This window comes from Lontra canadensis, unplaced genomic scaffold, assembly GCF_010015895.1.
Source record: "Lontra canadensis isolate GAN:19392208 unplaced genomic scaffold, GSC_riverotter_1.0 scaffold9, whole genome shotgun sequence".
In the NCBI taxonomy this organism is placed as follows: Eukaryota; Metazoa; Chordata; class Mammalia; order Carnivora; family Mustelidae; genus Lontra; species Lontra canadensis.
In genome coordinates, this window is record NW_022631003.1 from 9,283,390 (window position 1) to 9,299,165 (window position 15,776).

A 15,776-nucleotide genomic window follows, 5' to 3' on the forward strand; every position below is an offset into this window, starting at 1 on the left:
GCGTGTCAGTGTGGAGGAGAACAAAAGGTTCTTCACCACACATTCTAGACTGAAAAAGTCCCCTGGAATATCCTCATATTAATTAGGGGAATTCAATAAGCACAGATTGAATTTCCCATACGCTCAGAAGCATGGGGATTTCTTCCAGTGTTAAAATCATATAAACTTGTTAATACATTGTTTATCAATGGTGGCTATTTGTCTATCAGATCCTTTATGGTTTTATTCCCCTGATTATCTAGCTTATATTTCATAGAGCATCTTAACCAGTTCGTAGCAAACTGGCTCATCTCCTTTGCAGCTCTGTCCTTCAAGATTACTAGTTGGCAAAACCCCAGTCCTGGATGAATCCAAGTATGTGCCTTCTCTAAACCTGCACCATGCCGCTGAGCATCATGGGAGAAAATAATGCGATTGAATAGTTTAGTTTTATTATAAATTCATAATTCCCAAACTCAAATAGGCACTCAATACAATAGTCATGCCATCTACTCTTCCCAATCTTCAATCTCCAAACCTCTCTCCTTCCCAGGCTCACACCCCCCCCCAATTTTAGCTACTGACTTTGCTTTAAAAAAAAAAAATAGAAAAAAATAGAATTCATCAGAAAGGAACTCCCTCATGTTCCCATTTCCAAATCCCCAAATTTACTGGAAGTGTATCTCTTATCAGAGACTTATTTTACCTTCTCAAGACAAATGTCCCAGTCATCTCTCACTTCTCTAGTTTCTGTCCACCAAGATTTTCCTCTCCTGACTCCTTCTCCACCAGCCTAACTTGTACAACGGTCCCCCATCTTTAAAAACGAAACAAAACAAAACAAAAACTTTCTTTAGCTTTATCCTCCTCTAACAACTTACCCTGGTTTTCTGATCTCTTTCCTTGGCAAATTTCTTTAAATTTTACTCTCCAGACACCGTTTCCACTCAGAAAAAAACCCATGCACTCTTTAAGCCATTCCAGAGATAATCAATAAATTTGCAAGCTGCCAAAAGAAACACTTTTCAGTCTTTACTCCACCTCTCAGTTGCATTTAACCTCATCGATCACTTTCTTGAAATAAGCTTCCTTCTTGACTTGGGTGACACCGCACTCTAGGTATCCTGCCTTCCTCTCCTGCTGCTGCATCTCCATCTCTAGCCTTGGGCCCCTCCTCTTCTCTCAGCCTCCAGTTGTTCAAGCCCCACAGGGCTTGTTTCCTGGCCTTTGCCCAGAAACATTCTCAGGTACCCCCTCTTCCTTACCTCTCATACATACCCTTCACCCAATCTATCCCCAGATCCATCTACTGGACCTTCAAAAAACATTTTGAATCCATGTCTCTGTGTATTTACTGATTATTTATGTTGCCATCATCTCTCACCTGAATCTTCAAATATCTTCCTAATTTTATTACCTGATTCCTGTCTTGGTATGCTGATTGCACCACTCCCAATATATTATTATAAGTTCCCAAATAACTATTTTAAATAGTTGTTTTCTATTTAGAACCACATCACATCCCAGTTTAAAATTGTTTAATAGCACCCCTGCTGCTCTCAGAATAAAATCCAGCCTTCTTAGCACTTGGTACTGTGTGAATCCTTCCTGCCCTCCTCTCCCACCTTCTCTCTCCTTACTAACTCGGCTGAGCCACACCAGCTTCTTTCTTTTCCTAGAAGTTGCTCAGTCCTTGGCCTCAGCCCTTTGCACAAGCCGTTCTATATTTCCAGAATGATCTCCTTCCTCCCCCAGGTTTCTCTTGGCCTTCAGACCTCAGTATGGATGGCTTCTTCTTAAGAAGGAGTTCCTGAGCGCCCAATCTAAAATTGCCTGACCCATCTGCCCATATGTTCCCTCACAGCATTCTATTTTCTTCCTTCCCAGCATTTCTCACATTTAGTAAATATATATGTATTTGCTTTTTTCCTGTTTAGGGTCAATCTTACCCCGCTACATATGATTTGTGAGATCAGGGGCCATCTCTGCTGGGGGCGGCATGCCCTGAATACTCGGTACTTACCACAGTGTCTGACATAGAGTGGGTATGTAATAAGTTTGTGTGGAATAAATGAATAACCGAACATGACTGACAGGGGAGCAACATGTGCTGTGGGTCTAAACCGAAGCACAGCTGGTGCAGGAAGTGAAATCGGAATTTTGGTTTATTAGCACAAAGCATTAAGGAAAAATCTTAGCACTATAATGAGCTATGGTTCTTTCAGGGGAAAAAAATGATCTGTGAAATAATCACAGGGAGAGACCTTGAGCAGAAAAGAACAAGTGAATATAAGAGCCTGATTGCAAGAGGCAATGAGATTCAGGATGACAAATGAACATCGCTATTTCTTTGTGTGTCATACTAGCACGGAGCCCCCTCTTCCATGGACGGAAACACAGAGGTAGACCAAATGTTTTGAATGCACTTGAACTTTTGTAAGGCGTTTTCCAAATATATAACTTAGGTCCTTAGCACTCCTCCTAAGCCACTAATTTATAACATGGGCTTTTTCACCATAATACTAAGATATTTAGAATCATGGGGGGAAAAGAATGTGTAGTAAATATGTTATGGTTTATTATTTTTACTGTATAGCCATTTATACAAAATTATGAAAAAGGGAGTAAAATGTCAATCTTCAAATGGGTAGGAATGTGAGTGACTATGTCACCAAAGAGTGAAATGCAAGAGAATATATGAAGTGTTTCCAACATCATTTGTGATAAAAAAAAAAAAAAAAAAAAAAAAAAACCATACACACCGAGATAGCAATTGGGTAATTTTTTACTTACTAAATTAGTAAGAAAATTATTTTGGAAAATAAGACCTAAGGCTGTTTGCTTAGTGCATTATAAAAAGAGAACTTTCAAACTTTACTTCTACTACTATATACTGGCTTAACATTTTGGAAGAAAAATTGAGAATGTGATTCCAGAAGTGGATATGAAGAGACAACCAAAATATAATAGGAAAAATCTATCATTTGAAGACCATGACAGTATTGTTTATTTAACAGAAACTAGAAAGTGATCTGGATGTTCACAAACAAGGAAAAAACTAAATATATTATGGCACACCCAGTATTAACCTATATAATAGCATCACCAAGCAGTTAAGAAAACATGAGTAATGAGAAAAACCACCTTCCCAACTCAGGAAGGTTCTTTTTGTGTCAAAACTTACAACATTGCCAGATATGTGGTTCTAGGCTCTTACACGAAGGTTCTGAAAAGAGAACATTAAAGGAAAAGAAAAAGAAATTAACAGAGGAAAAGAAAGAAAATTGCTGGCGTAGGCGTTATAACAGGTCAGGGAAACAGATGCCCAGGAGGCAAGTTTACTATATCCTGCACTATCAATCTAATCAATTGGTACAGTCCTCAAGGAGCGAGAGACACTTTGCAGATCGGTGTACCCATGGCAATGCAGATTTAGAGACTGGTGTATGTTTGCACACATATCCACATACAAATATATCCACTCGTCAACCAAAGGTGTCTAAAAATTTCACAGATACAATTTAAATAAGGTTATCTAAGACATCATTTTATAGGATCAACTCTATATAGCTAAAATGTATAAAATATCCTGAGCCCTTAACTAACAGGTAAAAGAAAACCAATAAATAGAACTTGCTGGGTAAATGCCTACAGGATGACCAAATAGAGATATTTGTCGTTACTAATAAGGGCTTTTTAGTTAATGCTATATAGTCATAGTGGTCAGTTAACAATATTGAACTCAAAGACAAAATGATAAGGATTCAATCAGTAGCTGTATGTAAACAAATGAATTGAAACTAATGAAATGGAAGCTATTTCTCTCTGATTGAGAAATATGAATAACTACTGCTATCTAATTTTTAAAGTATTTTCTTTTTATTAGAGATTGTATTCTTGATTCTCAAATCCATAGAATCCTTATAATTAATATTTTTCTATATTAATATTCTCAATAATTTTAGCTTTCTAGTTAGGTCTATAATAAGTTAAATGCTAATTAGGTCAAATCCAACAACTAAAAACACCAGCAATGATAGCACTATTATCATCTGGTATTGAGTGATCACAACAAATTAGTGAGAAGTGTTAACCTTTCTACTTCTAGTATAACTAAAACTGCCCAATGATTTAAGTGAAACATGGAGAAATTTGAGCAAAAGCTGTCGGTGGTTATTCATTTTAGATTAAGCATGATTCAGTTATCATCTGGATGAAAACACAATACTACCTCTTCAGAAAGGAAATGAACTTCGACACACTGTCTCTATTCCTCTATTATTCTATGACTTTTCATTTTTCCGAAAAATCTACATGCAAGAGAGAAAACGCTCTCTCAGAAATGCAAGCTGGAAGTTACTGAATAAAAATCCTGTGTACACATGTTAACATAGAACTTCTCACTGGAACACAAGTTATTGAGTATGTTGTTGCTACTAATAATCCCTCTGGCTTTGTGCCTGTCATTACCTTCAGGCTATCAGAATTTTATGAGCACAAACCAATAATAACGATATTTCCCTTTTGCTTTTTATCCACACCTCATTGCCTTACATTGATTTGCATAAGCAATTTCTACCCTGATAATTGGAGCCAAACATCTTGTTCTGGGTTATCTTATGGAAAAGAGCAGTTAAATACTAATCAAGGGAAATCTTTTCTATTCAACTACATTTTAGATGATATTGAATTACCCTCATTGGTTGAGCAAGAAGGTAACTCATTTTCTGACATGGATTTCAAGTTTTGAGTTTATATCAAGCTTAATAATGATGTTTCTTCACAATTTCAATTCCCTGATGTTGACTCATAATAACATGAAGAATGGTGTCGTGAGGTTCAAATCATTATAACAGTATTGTTTTGTTTAAAAAGAAAAAGCAACAGTACTATGTAATAATTATTTTTTAATAGCTACTGAGCCAATCAATGTTATCTGAGGGTTTCATAATTATAGCTTTATTCTTTTATTTCCAGAAAAATAAGAGAAAAGGAGAAAACATAACTAGGAGATTAAAACATGTAAAAAATGAAATAAGAAAGGTCAATGCCATGTAAAAGAAAAATTGTTTCTAAAAGAATCATTACTTGAATCACTTCAGAAATAAGCATAGTACTTAAATAGAATGAGGATTTGAGCTATGGGAACTTAAATTATAAAAACACAGTAAAAAAAACCACACAGTAAAACAAGTACATCTTAATTTATTGATCATATGCATAAGCATTACTACATGTGGATGAAAATGAACAAATATGCACTGAAACAATCAGATACCCAGGAAATAAAAAGATGTAAGGACTGCTGAAAGATTCAGCAATACTTAACCAGTATTATGGGTTGAAGACGGAGTGAACTATAACCACACTCAGGAGACCACAGTGTTACCAAAGCCAACAGAAGAAAGTCTTTCAAAGCACTTCTGGATAAAGACTATGGATTGAACAAACCCATCTAATTTCACTCACTTCCCAAACCGAAGTAGAACTATACTGAGTGTATAGGTATCCTCAGTTCTTTGTGATAACTAAATATCTTGATTTTCTGAAGTCTAGCAGGAGCTTTCCTGACATTTACTCCTCTAACCCTCCCAACAGTTTTTTAGAAAATTCATATACTTTGTGTTAAATCCCTTTCTTTTGAAAGACCTAGAATGGATTTGATTTTGCTACTGTATCATGGGCCAGGAGTGGTATGTTCCAGGAAAAAGACCCTCAACGATGGGAATCTACAATCTGGATTTGTGCCTTGATTAGATTTAGATGAGGTAATATCACTGAACATGGGTAATAAGGTCCTGGTAATCTATGGTTTTCAGGGTCAACCAGTTTCTTAAATTATCATCTGTAGTTGTCTAAATTGAAGAAGAGGCTTTGGGAAAACAAATGATTGCTTCAACAGGACATTACCAGAGCATACAGAATTACAAAGTCTTTGAGGCTTTACAAAGCCTTTACAAAGGCTATTTCTGACAGGAGGGAATTGGGATGGGGACCTTGAAAGTATAAATTCCACTGAGCCTCTTTTAGGGTCAAAAGCAGCTCTTCCTGTCTCTGGAAAAGTTAGTTAGTTACCACTAGTTTGAATCCCTGATAATGGCACTCACTGTGGGGGGAGGGGGGAATACTGATTCTCAAAACCAACATCCAATATATCTCAATGCCATCAGACCCACAGGGACAGTTGACTCCAGCTGATTCCAGGAATATAAGTAGAAATTCTTACTTTAGAAAAGATAGCATATACACTAAAATCACCAAGAAATTTCAAAAAGTCCGCAGAAAATGTCATCTGAGACAACTGTAGCTTCATCATAAACATGTAAAGTATCCAGCACAAAATATGAAAGTGTAACAAAATACCAAAGATAACTAAAAAGCAAGGGAAATAGAAGCAGTTTCTTAGCAGTAGGCAAAAAGAAACATCGCCAGCAAAAATTCCCTGTAACAAAAAATGCTGGTCTGGTTTGACTATAGTTACAGCACTATGCACATTGAAGGCCATTAGCCTTAATAGTCAGATAATAACTGAAGATTCAAGAATAGGGAGTCACTCACTTTTGCGCATCTGGTTTACAAATTTTTCTATCAAAATAGTTGTTCCCAAATTAAAGTATCAAACCCAAATTGTCTAACTAGTAAAAAATGCATTAAATAAATCTTACATTTGGAGAATCTGAAAGATGAAAAAAATCTTAGAGAGTATTTAGTCCAACTCTTGCATTTTATAACTATGGAGTCAGGAATCAAGAAGATTTCATGATTTGTAGAAAGCCCAGCATTAATTGGAAACAAAAACGAGAATCATTTTCATTACCTCATGCTTCCCAAAATACATGAACTATTATTCTGGGGAATGGGTTATGTAAAACAGTAGATACAGAGTTTGCAAAACTATAAACATATCTAAGTTTTAAAAATATATTACTTATGAGGGCATACCTAATGCAACAAGGGTTCATGCTTGATTTGCTCTACATTTCACTTTCAATTTAAACATCAAAACAGAAGCCAACTTGTTAATGGTAGGCAGGACTAATTTTTTAGAACTATATATACTATCTATTTTATAACTATGTATAACTATCTATAGTTATTTTATAACTATACATACTATCTATATATATATAACTGTATATACTATCTATATACTACAAAGAGAAGTTTTTGAGGTGATTTTATTTATTTATTTAATTTGTTTTTAGCGTATAATGCATTATTTGTTTCAGGGATGTAGGTCTGTGATTCATCTGTCCTATACAACACACAACACTCACCACAACACATAACTTCCCCAATGCCCATCACTCAGGCATCCCATTTCTTTAACCCCCTACTCCTCCAGAAACCCTCAGTTTGTTTCCTAAGATTGTGAATCTCTTATGGTTTGTCTCCCTCTCTGGTTTCATAATTTCATTTTTTCCTCTCTTCCTCTATGATCCTCTGCCCTGTTTCTTAAATTCTGCATATCAGTGAGGTCATATGACAATTATCTTTCTCTGATAGACTTATTTTGCTTAGCATAATACCTTCTAGTTCCATCCACATCACTGCAAATGGCAAGATTTCATTTTTGATGGCTGCATTAATATTCATATATATGAATATTAATATTATAATATTAATATTATATATATATATATATATATATACACATACACCACAACTTCTTTATTCATTCATCTGTCGATGAACATATTGGCTCTTTCCACAGTTTGGCTATTGTGGACATTGCTGCTATAAACATTGGGGTACAGATGACCCTTCAGATCACTACATTTGTATCTTTGGGGTAAACACCTTGCTTGCACTCAATCTCATCTGATCTTGGAAGCTAACCAGGGTGAGGCCTGGTTAGTACTTGAATGGGAGGCAATTAATTTTAAAACTATGTTAAACTGAACCATGTAAGCATCAAATAAAATTTAAGAAAGAAGGGAATTAGACAAAAAAATCAAGAAGACCAGACCAAGGAAAGCTGTGATTATTCTGTATAAAACTATTTATTAGGGGGCACCTGGGTGGCTCAGTCATTAAATATCTGCTTTTGGCTCAGGTCCCGATCACAGGGTCCTGGGAGCGAGCCCCCATTGGGCTCCCTGCTTCACGGGAAGCCTGCTTCTCCCTCTACCACTCTCTCTGCTTGTGTCCCCTCTCTCACTGTGTGTCTCTCTCTCTGTGTCAAATAAATAAATAAAAATCTTAAAAAAAAAAAAAAAAGAAACTATTAGACTTTCTAATAGCTGATTAAATGAATCAAATGGTTACTAGGAATAGAACTTTTCTCAAAACGTCTCTAGAGTGCCTTCCTACTCTGGAATATATGCGTGAAGTGATACAAGATAATACAAAAGGTAGATGAATGTAGTTGAATTAATACTCAGATACGTTGTAAGTTAAATACAAACATTTGATTCGATCCAGAAATTTTCCAGAAACCTACTACCTTTCTATATTACTTTTATTACATTTAATATATAAGTATTATATTTATATAAATTATTTTATAGCTATCAATATTTATTATATATTAATATTTATTAGATTGTAAATTTTTTATTGTGTATATTATATAATATATACAGTTGACCCTTGAACAACATGGGTTTGAACTTACACAGGCCACTTACATGTGGATTTTTTACCGTATAGTATTGTTAAGGTATTTTCTTGTCCTTAATATTTGATAAACCTTTTTCTCCAGCATACTTTACTGTAAGAATATAGTATATAACAGAACATACGAAAATGTGTCAATTGACTGTTTATGTTATCAGTAAGTCTTCCAGTCAACAGTAAGCTACTCATAGTTAAGTTTTTGATCATCAAATTTATATGAAGATTTTTGGCTGTGTCAGGGGGTGTGAGGGGGTCAGTGCCCCTAACCTCTGCATTGTTCAAGGTTCACCTGTATATATTTAATATATTTCTGGTTGTATTTGTAAAAAATATTAGCCTTGTTCCGAAAAGGGTTTAGGATGAGTCGTGAGGATACAAAAACTGTAAGAGAGCACAAACTTTAGTAGAAACCTCCAGCATAAGATTGTTTCTATGCAGAACATGAAAGGTCCTAGTAAAAAAATGAAGAAAAAAAGGAGGAAAGGAAAGGCAAGAAAAACAGAGGGAAGAAAGAAGGGGAAAAAAAAGGAGAGAGAAAAATGTATATGAAAAACATACTATTTCCAATCTGGGATTGACTACAAACCTAACCCTGGGTCTGTCTTCAACATAAACTTCTATTTGCCAACAAAGAAACAGCCACGGTTAATGTAAAAACAATTAATAGATTTTCCAGCAAAGGTAAGCATTGACAGTCCAGATTAGCTCCTACAACAACATGTAAACCAAGACTCCCCAGAGCCTGTGGATGGGAAATATATTAAATCAACTCAGTGACCACTCAACACCATGACACAAACGGTCTGTTCAGGAGGTCATTTCCAAAATGTACCCCATACATCTTCATGCACAAGAGATGATAATTTATCACCTAGACATAGGGATCTACTGTAAACTAATCCAAACTGCTGATGATACACTAAATCAGTTTGAGTGATGAGTATAAATAAAGCTGCAAGCAAAGTACTGAAGGATACAGATCTTTCTGATCAATGAGATGTCACAAGGCAAATGAAATGCAATGTTGACAAACATAGAGTCCCCTCAGTTGAAAATTAACCACCTCATGTATCAGAGCATAAAGGCACACATTAATAAAAGTTTACTATAATGGGAGTCCAAGGCTATATTCTTTTTCAGATAAAACTGAAGAGACTAAGTCAGTAGTACAGGGTGTACTAAAAATTGATATATTTTTGCATACCACCAAAAAAGTGACAGGATAAAGAAAAACTTTGCAAAGCGGTAATCCTTCCCAAATAATATAACTAGAGTTATTCAATCTGCTGAGCAAATCCAGATGAGGAAAAACAATAAAAATTTTAGACAGAAAGTGATTTCACATCAACTTGCTACCAGGAAATCAAATTCAATTTGTGTTGCCCTTATGAAAGCTTAGATATTTTCTGAAACTGTCACACTACAATTTCAATGGGGGAAAAACAAAGGATTGGGGATAGGAAGGACATTCCTCCAGACCATTGATATTCATGGAGGGCACTCCTTGAGAAAAAAGATTTTCCCAACTATGTGATCAGAATAGAGACTTCAGCATCCAGCAAACAGGTTCAATAGAATTCAGCTATACTGAAGGTGTCCCGAATGGAAAGAGCTGATTACAGTAAATTTCAACCCCTGCTGGAACAAATCTGTAAGAATATTTTCTAAGGGAAATTAGTCTCCATCAAATTTATATATTTTTTCTTCATTCTGTTAAGTATATGTAACTTTGTCATAACATATTCAACTCTTGCTTTGTATTTTATCTTTTAGTTTATTTTAGGTAAAGACAGAATTATACTACTAAGATATGACCTAATCCCATACGTAGTTTATTTAAATTTCAAAATGAAAAGCTTACTAAGAACAGATAAGATTGATTGCTCTCTCTGTCTTAGCATAATTGTATTTCAGGTGAACATCAATTTACTTTAAAGGACACTTCTAAGTAGCAGAATGCATCATAAATAATTCATCAATCACAGCTGCCAGAAACATGATTTACTTCAACAGATTCAATGGAATAAAAGTTCTATTTTTCTATATTTGTGTATGCTTTAAAGTGTTTAAGGACCCTCTTTTTTAAAGAATCACTCTTAGATTACATACTTCATACTTAAAATGCAGTCTGATAACACTGGGGGTTTTTTTTGTTTATTTTAAAACATATTTCCAATTTTAAAAACATTTAAATATCTTCAGAACAAATAACAATTTACGTATATCAACAGTAAAACAACAGCAACATCAAAGAACAAGTCTGGAAAACCGGCATTAAGATTTTAAGTTTAACATAATTTATTTTCACTTTATATTAACTTTTATTCCGAAGGAAAAGTGAAGTAGGCTTTTAGAACATCTTATACTGATTATTTAGAATCTCACATATTTGAAAAATACTTCAATTTAAAAATGCATATTGAACAGATCTAAATTGCATGACTATTCAAGTTCTACCAGTTGATACAGTGAGAATACTATCTACCACTTTCATTTGTCATACGGAAAGACACTGCTTACCTTATTCATCTTAAAGTTTTCCATCAAAGGCAGCAATTTTGTATTGGCAATTTCTCAAGCTGTGAAATATCTTTAAAATAAATATATTGACAAGGAAAATGTAAGAAAAAGTAGAAAGTGTTTTACTCACTTGTAAACCCTTTTGAAATACTGAATGGCCCATAAAATTAGCCAGCATTCTAATTAGAGCAGCACCCTGTAGGGAAAAGTATTTAAAAAGAAAAGAAAGAAAGAAAGAGAAAAAAATTAATCAAATAACATGACTCAATAATTATCCTATATCCATTAAAAAAATCTGCTTCCATCATGCTATTGTATTCTCAGAAAAGAAACAAGAGAATCATGAATACAAGATCCCACCTTGCAGATAATTGGATATTTGTTTTGTGGATCTAAAAGTTCCATGGATATAAAACCAGTGACTTCTGGACAGTCTCCTGGACAGAGTGAGTATCTCAAGGCAATAATAAGCTGTAATTCAGGAGTAATAAAATTTTTATTGAACACCACCTATGATGGAGTTAATAAAACATGGTTCTTGTTCCTACAAGCTCATAATCTAGTAAGAGAGGGATACCCCTGTTAATAAATAATCATATTAAAATAGAGCTTTAGAGTAACACAGGTACTTACTCTACCTCTGGCTCCACTAAAAGTTGAGCTATAAAAGTGGAAAGTAGAGAATACCATGTATTGAGACTGCTTCGGTTCAAATCCTGGCTCTGACACTTATCTTGCCATACGTACTCAGGAAAATTATTTAACCTCTCTATTCCTCACTTGTGTCACCTTATAAAGTATAGCCAATACTAGGCTTTATGTCATGTAATTGTTCTGAAGCTTACATGAATTACTAGATGTAAGGCAAACTGGGTCTGAAAAACAGTAACCGTGATATGAGTGTTAGTGATCAGTATTATATCAGGCTAATTGTTTTTATTTCCTGTCTACTTTGTTTAGAGGCTGGATGTAGCCCCCTATGTGCAGGAAAAACATGTGATCAATATAAATATTTAAAATAATAGAAGAAAACACTAGTTTAAGAGTTCACCTCACCTATCACAATTATTATAATACAGTGGAACAATATCAGTGAGAAAAGATAGACATGTAATCAATATGAAACATTCCAAATGTAATTAAGCCTGGATAATCGCAAATTTGTATGTGAAATATACAGAAGATGTCAAGAAGATATTTTAGTCTGCACTAAGTTGTTTGAAGTAGAAAGCAATGGGTTATAAGCCACAAAAATATAAATATAAATGATAGCCTGGCTTTCGTGGGGAAAAAAGTCCCTTGATGACTACATACCCCACTTCATGCTCATTACAAATTCACACCCTCCAACGACTCATTTCTTACTTGTCGTTTGTTTTTTATAAGAGAATCATAAGAACTACACGTGGATTCATCTTGCCGGAACTGAACTGTGGCAGCCAGTTCAGTCACAAAAATGAATTTCTATTGTTTGTTAAAAATTGTTTCCTATAACTCTGGAATTTTAATGCAATCCAGTACTCAGGCTCCATGAATTGCCATTAAAGAAATATCTCAAAAAATTTCAATCATCACCAAAAATGGTCTCCAAATTGGTATTTTATTCACAGCTCAACAAATGATAAGCTGGACAAGCCATAGAGTTTTATGCCTCTTCTGATATATTTTCCTCCCACACCTTCTACTTTTTGCTCTTTCTTTCGCTTCTTCCTCTTTATCTTCTGGACACTTGTGTAAGTCCATAAAATATAAACATTTATGATTCAATCAAAGGACCAGGTTAGAATTCCCTCTAGAACTTATCATCTCTGCTCCTTGAATTTCCTTGACAAGCTCTCCTCCTATACATTTCCCAGTCTAATCTACCCACCCAGAGGGTAGAAACTGTCAGTTCTGTAGCGAAACTAACCCTTGCCACTTGGGAAGTGAAACTTAGAATCTCAAGCAGTCAACTCAAACTTCCCTTCAGAACAGAATAGCTATCTTCAGATGATTTAAGTGTTTCCCTCCAGGTAATGATGACTTGGACTCTTGTCAGGCTATAAAAACTATCAATTTAGCATGGTCTAATGGCACAAGAGCCCTTTCTAATCATAAAGAATGTACCCCTTTTCCTGTCTGGGTTGAGCGTTAACAGGAAATAAAACGTAGAAATATAATCAATATTTAAAAGTTATATAATACCACTGGACTTCTTTTATTATTATACCGTGTAATTTAGTTAACTTTTAAGAAAATATGTCTGTGTTGCCCACTTGAATATTTAAAATTCCCCGGAGTAGCATGCACTCTTCTATATTTAACTAGCCTTTTCTTTCCACAGCTAAATTTTGAAAATCCTTATATCATAGAACTGCATAGACAGATGGGCTCTCCAACTGTTATCATTCAGACAACATATACTGAGCACCTACTAGGTATGGATTATAACAAAGATCACACATCTTAACATAGGCATAACTCACCATAAACTTTTTTTTTTTTAAAGAAAACATTAAATCTCCTTTCAGCATGTCTTTAAAACAGATGTAGTGAAAAGAAGGGCCATCTGTACCCCAATGTTTATAGCAGCAATGGCCACGGTCGCCAAACTGTGGAAAGAACCAAGATGCCCTTCAACGGACGAATGGATAAGGAAGATGCGGTCCATATACACTATGGAGTATTAGGCCTCCATCAGAAAGGATGAATACCCAACTTTTGTACCAACATAGACGGGACTGGAAGAGATTATGCTGAGTGAAATAAGTCAAGCAGAAAGAGTCAATTATCATATGGTTTCACTTATTTTTGGAGCCTAACACATAGCATGGAGGACAAGGGGAGTTAGAGAGAAGAAGGGAGTTGGGGGAAATTGGAAGGGGAGGTGAACCATGAGAGACTATGGACTCTGAAAAGCAATCTGAGGGGTTTGAAGCAGCGGGGGGTGGGAGGTTGGGGGAACCAGGTGGTGGGTATTGGAGAGGGCACGGATTGCATGGAGCACTGGGTGTGGTGCAAAAACAAGGAATACTGTTATGCTGAAAAAAAAAATAAAATTATAAAAAAACAACAACACTGCTTTCACCAAGCGAATAGCATTTAAAATATTGTAAATTATATTCACCTGTTACTCAAAATTCTAGATGCATTCAAACAAAATGGATTTTAGATAGCCTAAATAGATTTATGGGAAATAAATATACTATTTCTATAAGATTTTAAGACTTGATCAAGAAAACCTAACATTGCATTTGCTATACTAAGCTTCAGGGTGATATAAGGATGGAAGCTACTGATTTCTTTTAAGGTTTCATAAAGAATATTCCAAAAAAGTACACTTATAAACCTATTCTTCATGTACTAATTCTTCTATATGGAATACTTTTTTTTCATATAAGTTCTCCGCTAAAATTTAAATTTCATATAAGTTCTCTGCTCAATTTCTTTCATTTTACACTGTAGTCATCTGTATGCATGTCAGTCTTATAGAGAGTAAACATCTCCAGAGAAAAGGACCCCTGGAGAGTAAACATCTCCAGGGGTCCTTTTGGTCCCCCTGCTCCCTGTGCCTGGCTCAGAGAAGGTGTTCTCTTAACATTATAACTGGATGACAGAGAAAGAGAAATTGGTAAAAGTACAGCAATTACTTTGTATTCTTGAAGACCAGTCAGCCAGGATACAGAGTTTATTGCTTTATCAGTGGACATTAGTGATAAGTAATCACTTTGAAAGAGAAGAAGATCTTCTCAACTAATTTATTCCTTTAACATATGCTTATGGAGTAAGACAGTGTACTCAGTATCCAGTAGAATAAAAATAGGAATGCCACAAGTCTTTGTCCTCAAGGACCTCAAAACCTCCTAAATGAAATAAGAAGATACAATATGTTATTCTATGAATGACAAAGAAATAAAATATTCTATTCTGTTTCAGAAGGGGGAAAAGTTCTTACATCTGAAGGGATGAAGGATAAGGGGATCTGAAAAAGTGATGCTTGGGTTGGACTTGAAGGAGGGATGGGATTCCAGTAGCACAGTTAAACAGAGCATATGGTATGGCAGCAATGGCCTTTGCATGGTCATGCAGGTGTGAAAGTGAGAGGTACTAGTAGGGAAGGGGATACTGAGGAACAAAGGGCATAAACCCAGGCAACAGAAGAATTGATGGAATATAAGTTTTCAGCAGTCATTAGAGAAGAGTGAATACCAAGGCTAGGGATTAGATCTTATTAAGAAGATGAGGCAGGATTTTGGAAAGGTGTTTTAAAAATACAGTGGACCCTTGGACAACACAGATTTGAACTTCACAGGTCCACTTACATGCCGATTTTTTTTCAATAAGTACAGTACACTACTATAAATGAGTTTTTTCCTCCCTTATTGATTTTAATAACACAGTATACTATCTTATCTTACCATAAGAAAACAGAATATAATATATATAGGATACAAAATATGTGCTAATTGACTATTTATGTTATGGGTAAGGTTTCCAGGTCAACAGTAGGCAATTAATCAATTAGTAGTTACATTTGGGGGCAATTAAAGTTATACATGGGTTTTTGCATGATGTCAGCACCCCTAATCCCTGCATTATTCAAGGGCAACTGACTTATCTATGATACTCCAAGGAGTAAAAGAACTAGAAGCAGAAGAGAATAATGGTAACAATGAGGA

At 35.1% G+C, this 15,776-nt stretch overlaps 1 protein-coding gene across 1 annotated transcript in view; it reads right to left on the bottom strand.

Annotated features, from left to right (window-relative positions):
• The window catches only part of TRHDE (thyrotropin releasing hormone degrading enzyme), a 362,821-nt gene that overhangs the window by 95,463 nt on the left and 251,582 nt on the right, over positions 1-15,776 (bottom strand). The window contains exon 7 of the mRNA XM_032854781.1: positions 11,249-11,314. Within this exon, the coding sequence (XP_032710672.1) occupies positions 11,249-11,314 (66 nt within the window). The remainder of the gene's footprint in view (positions 1-11,248; positions 11,315-15,776) is intronic.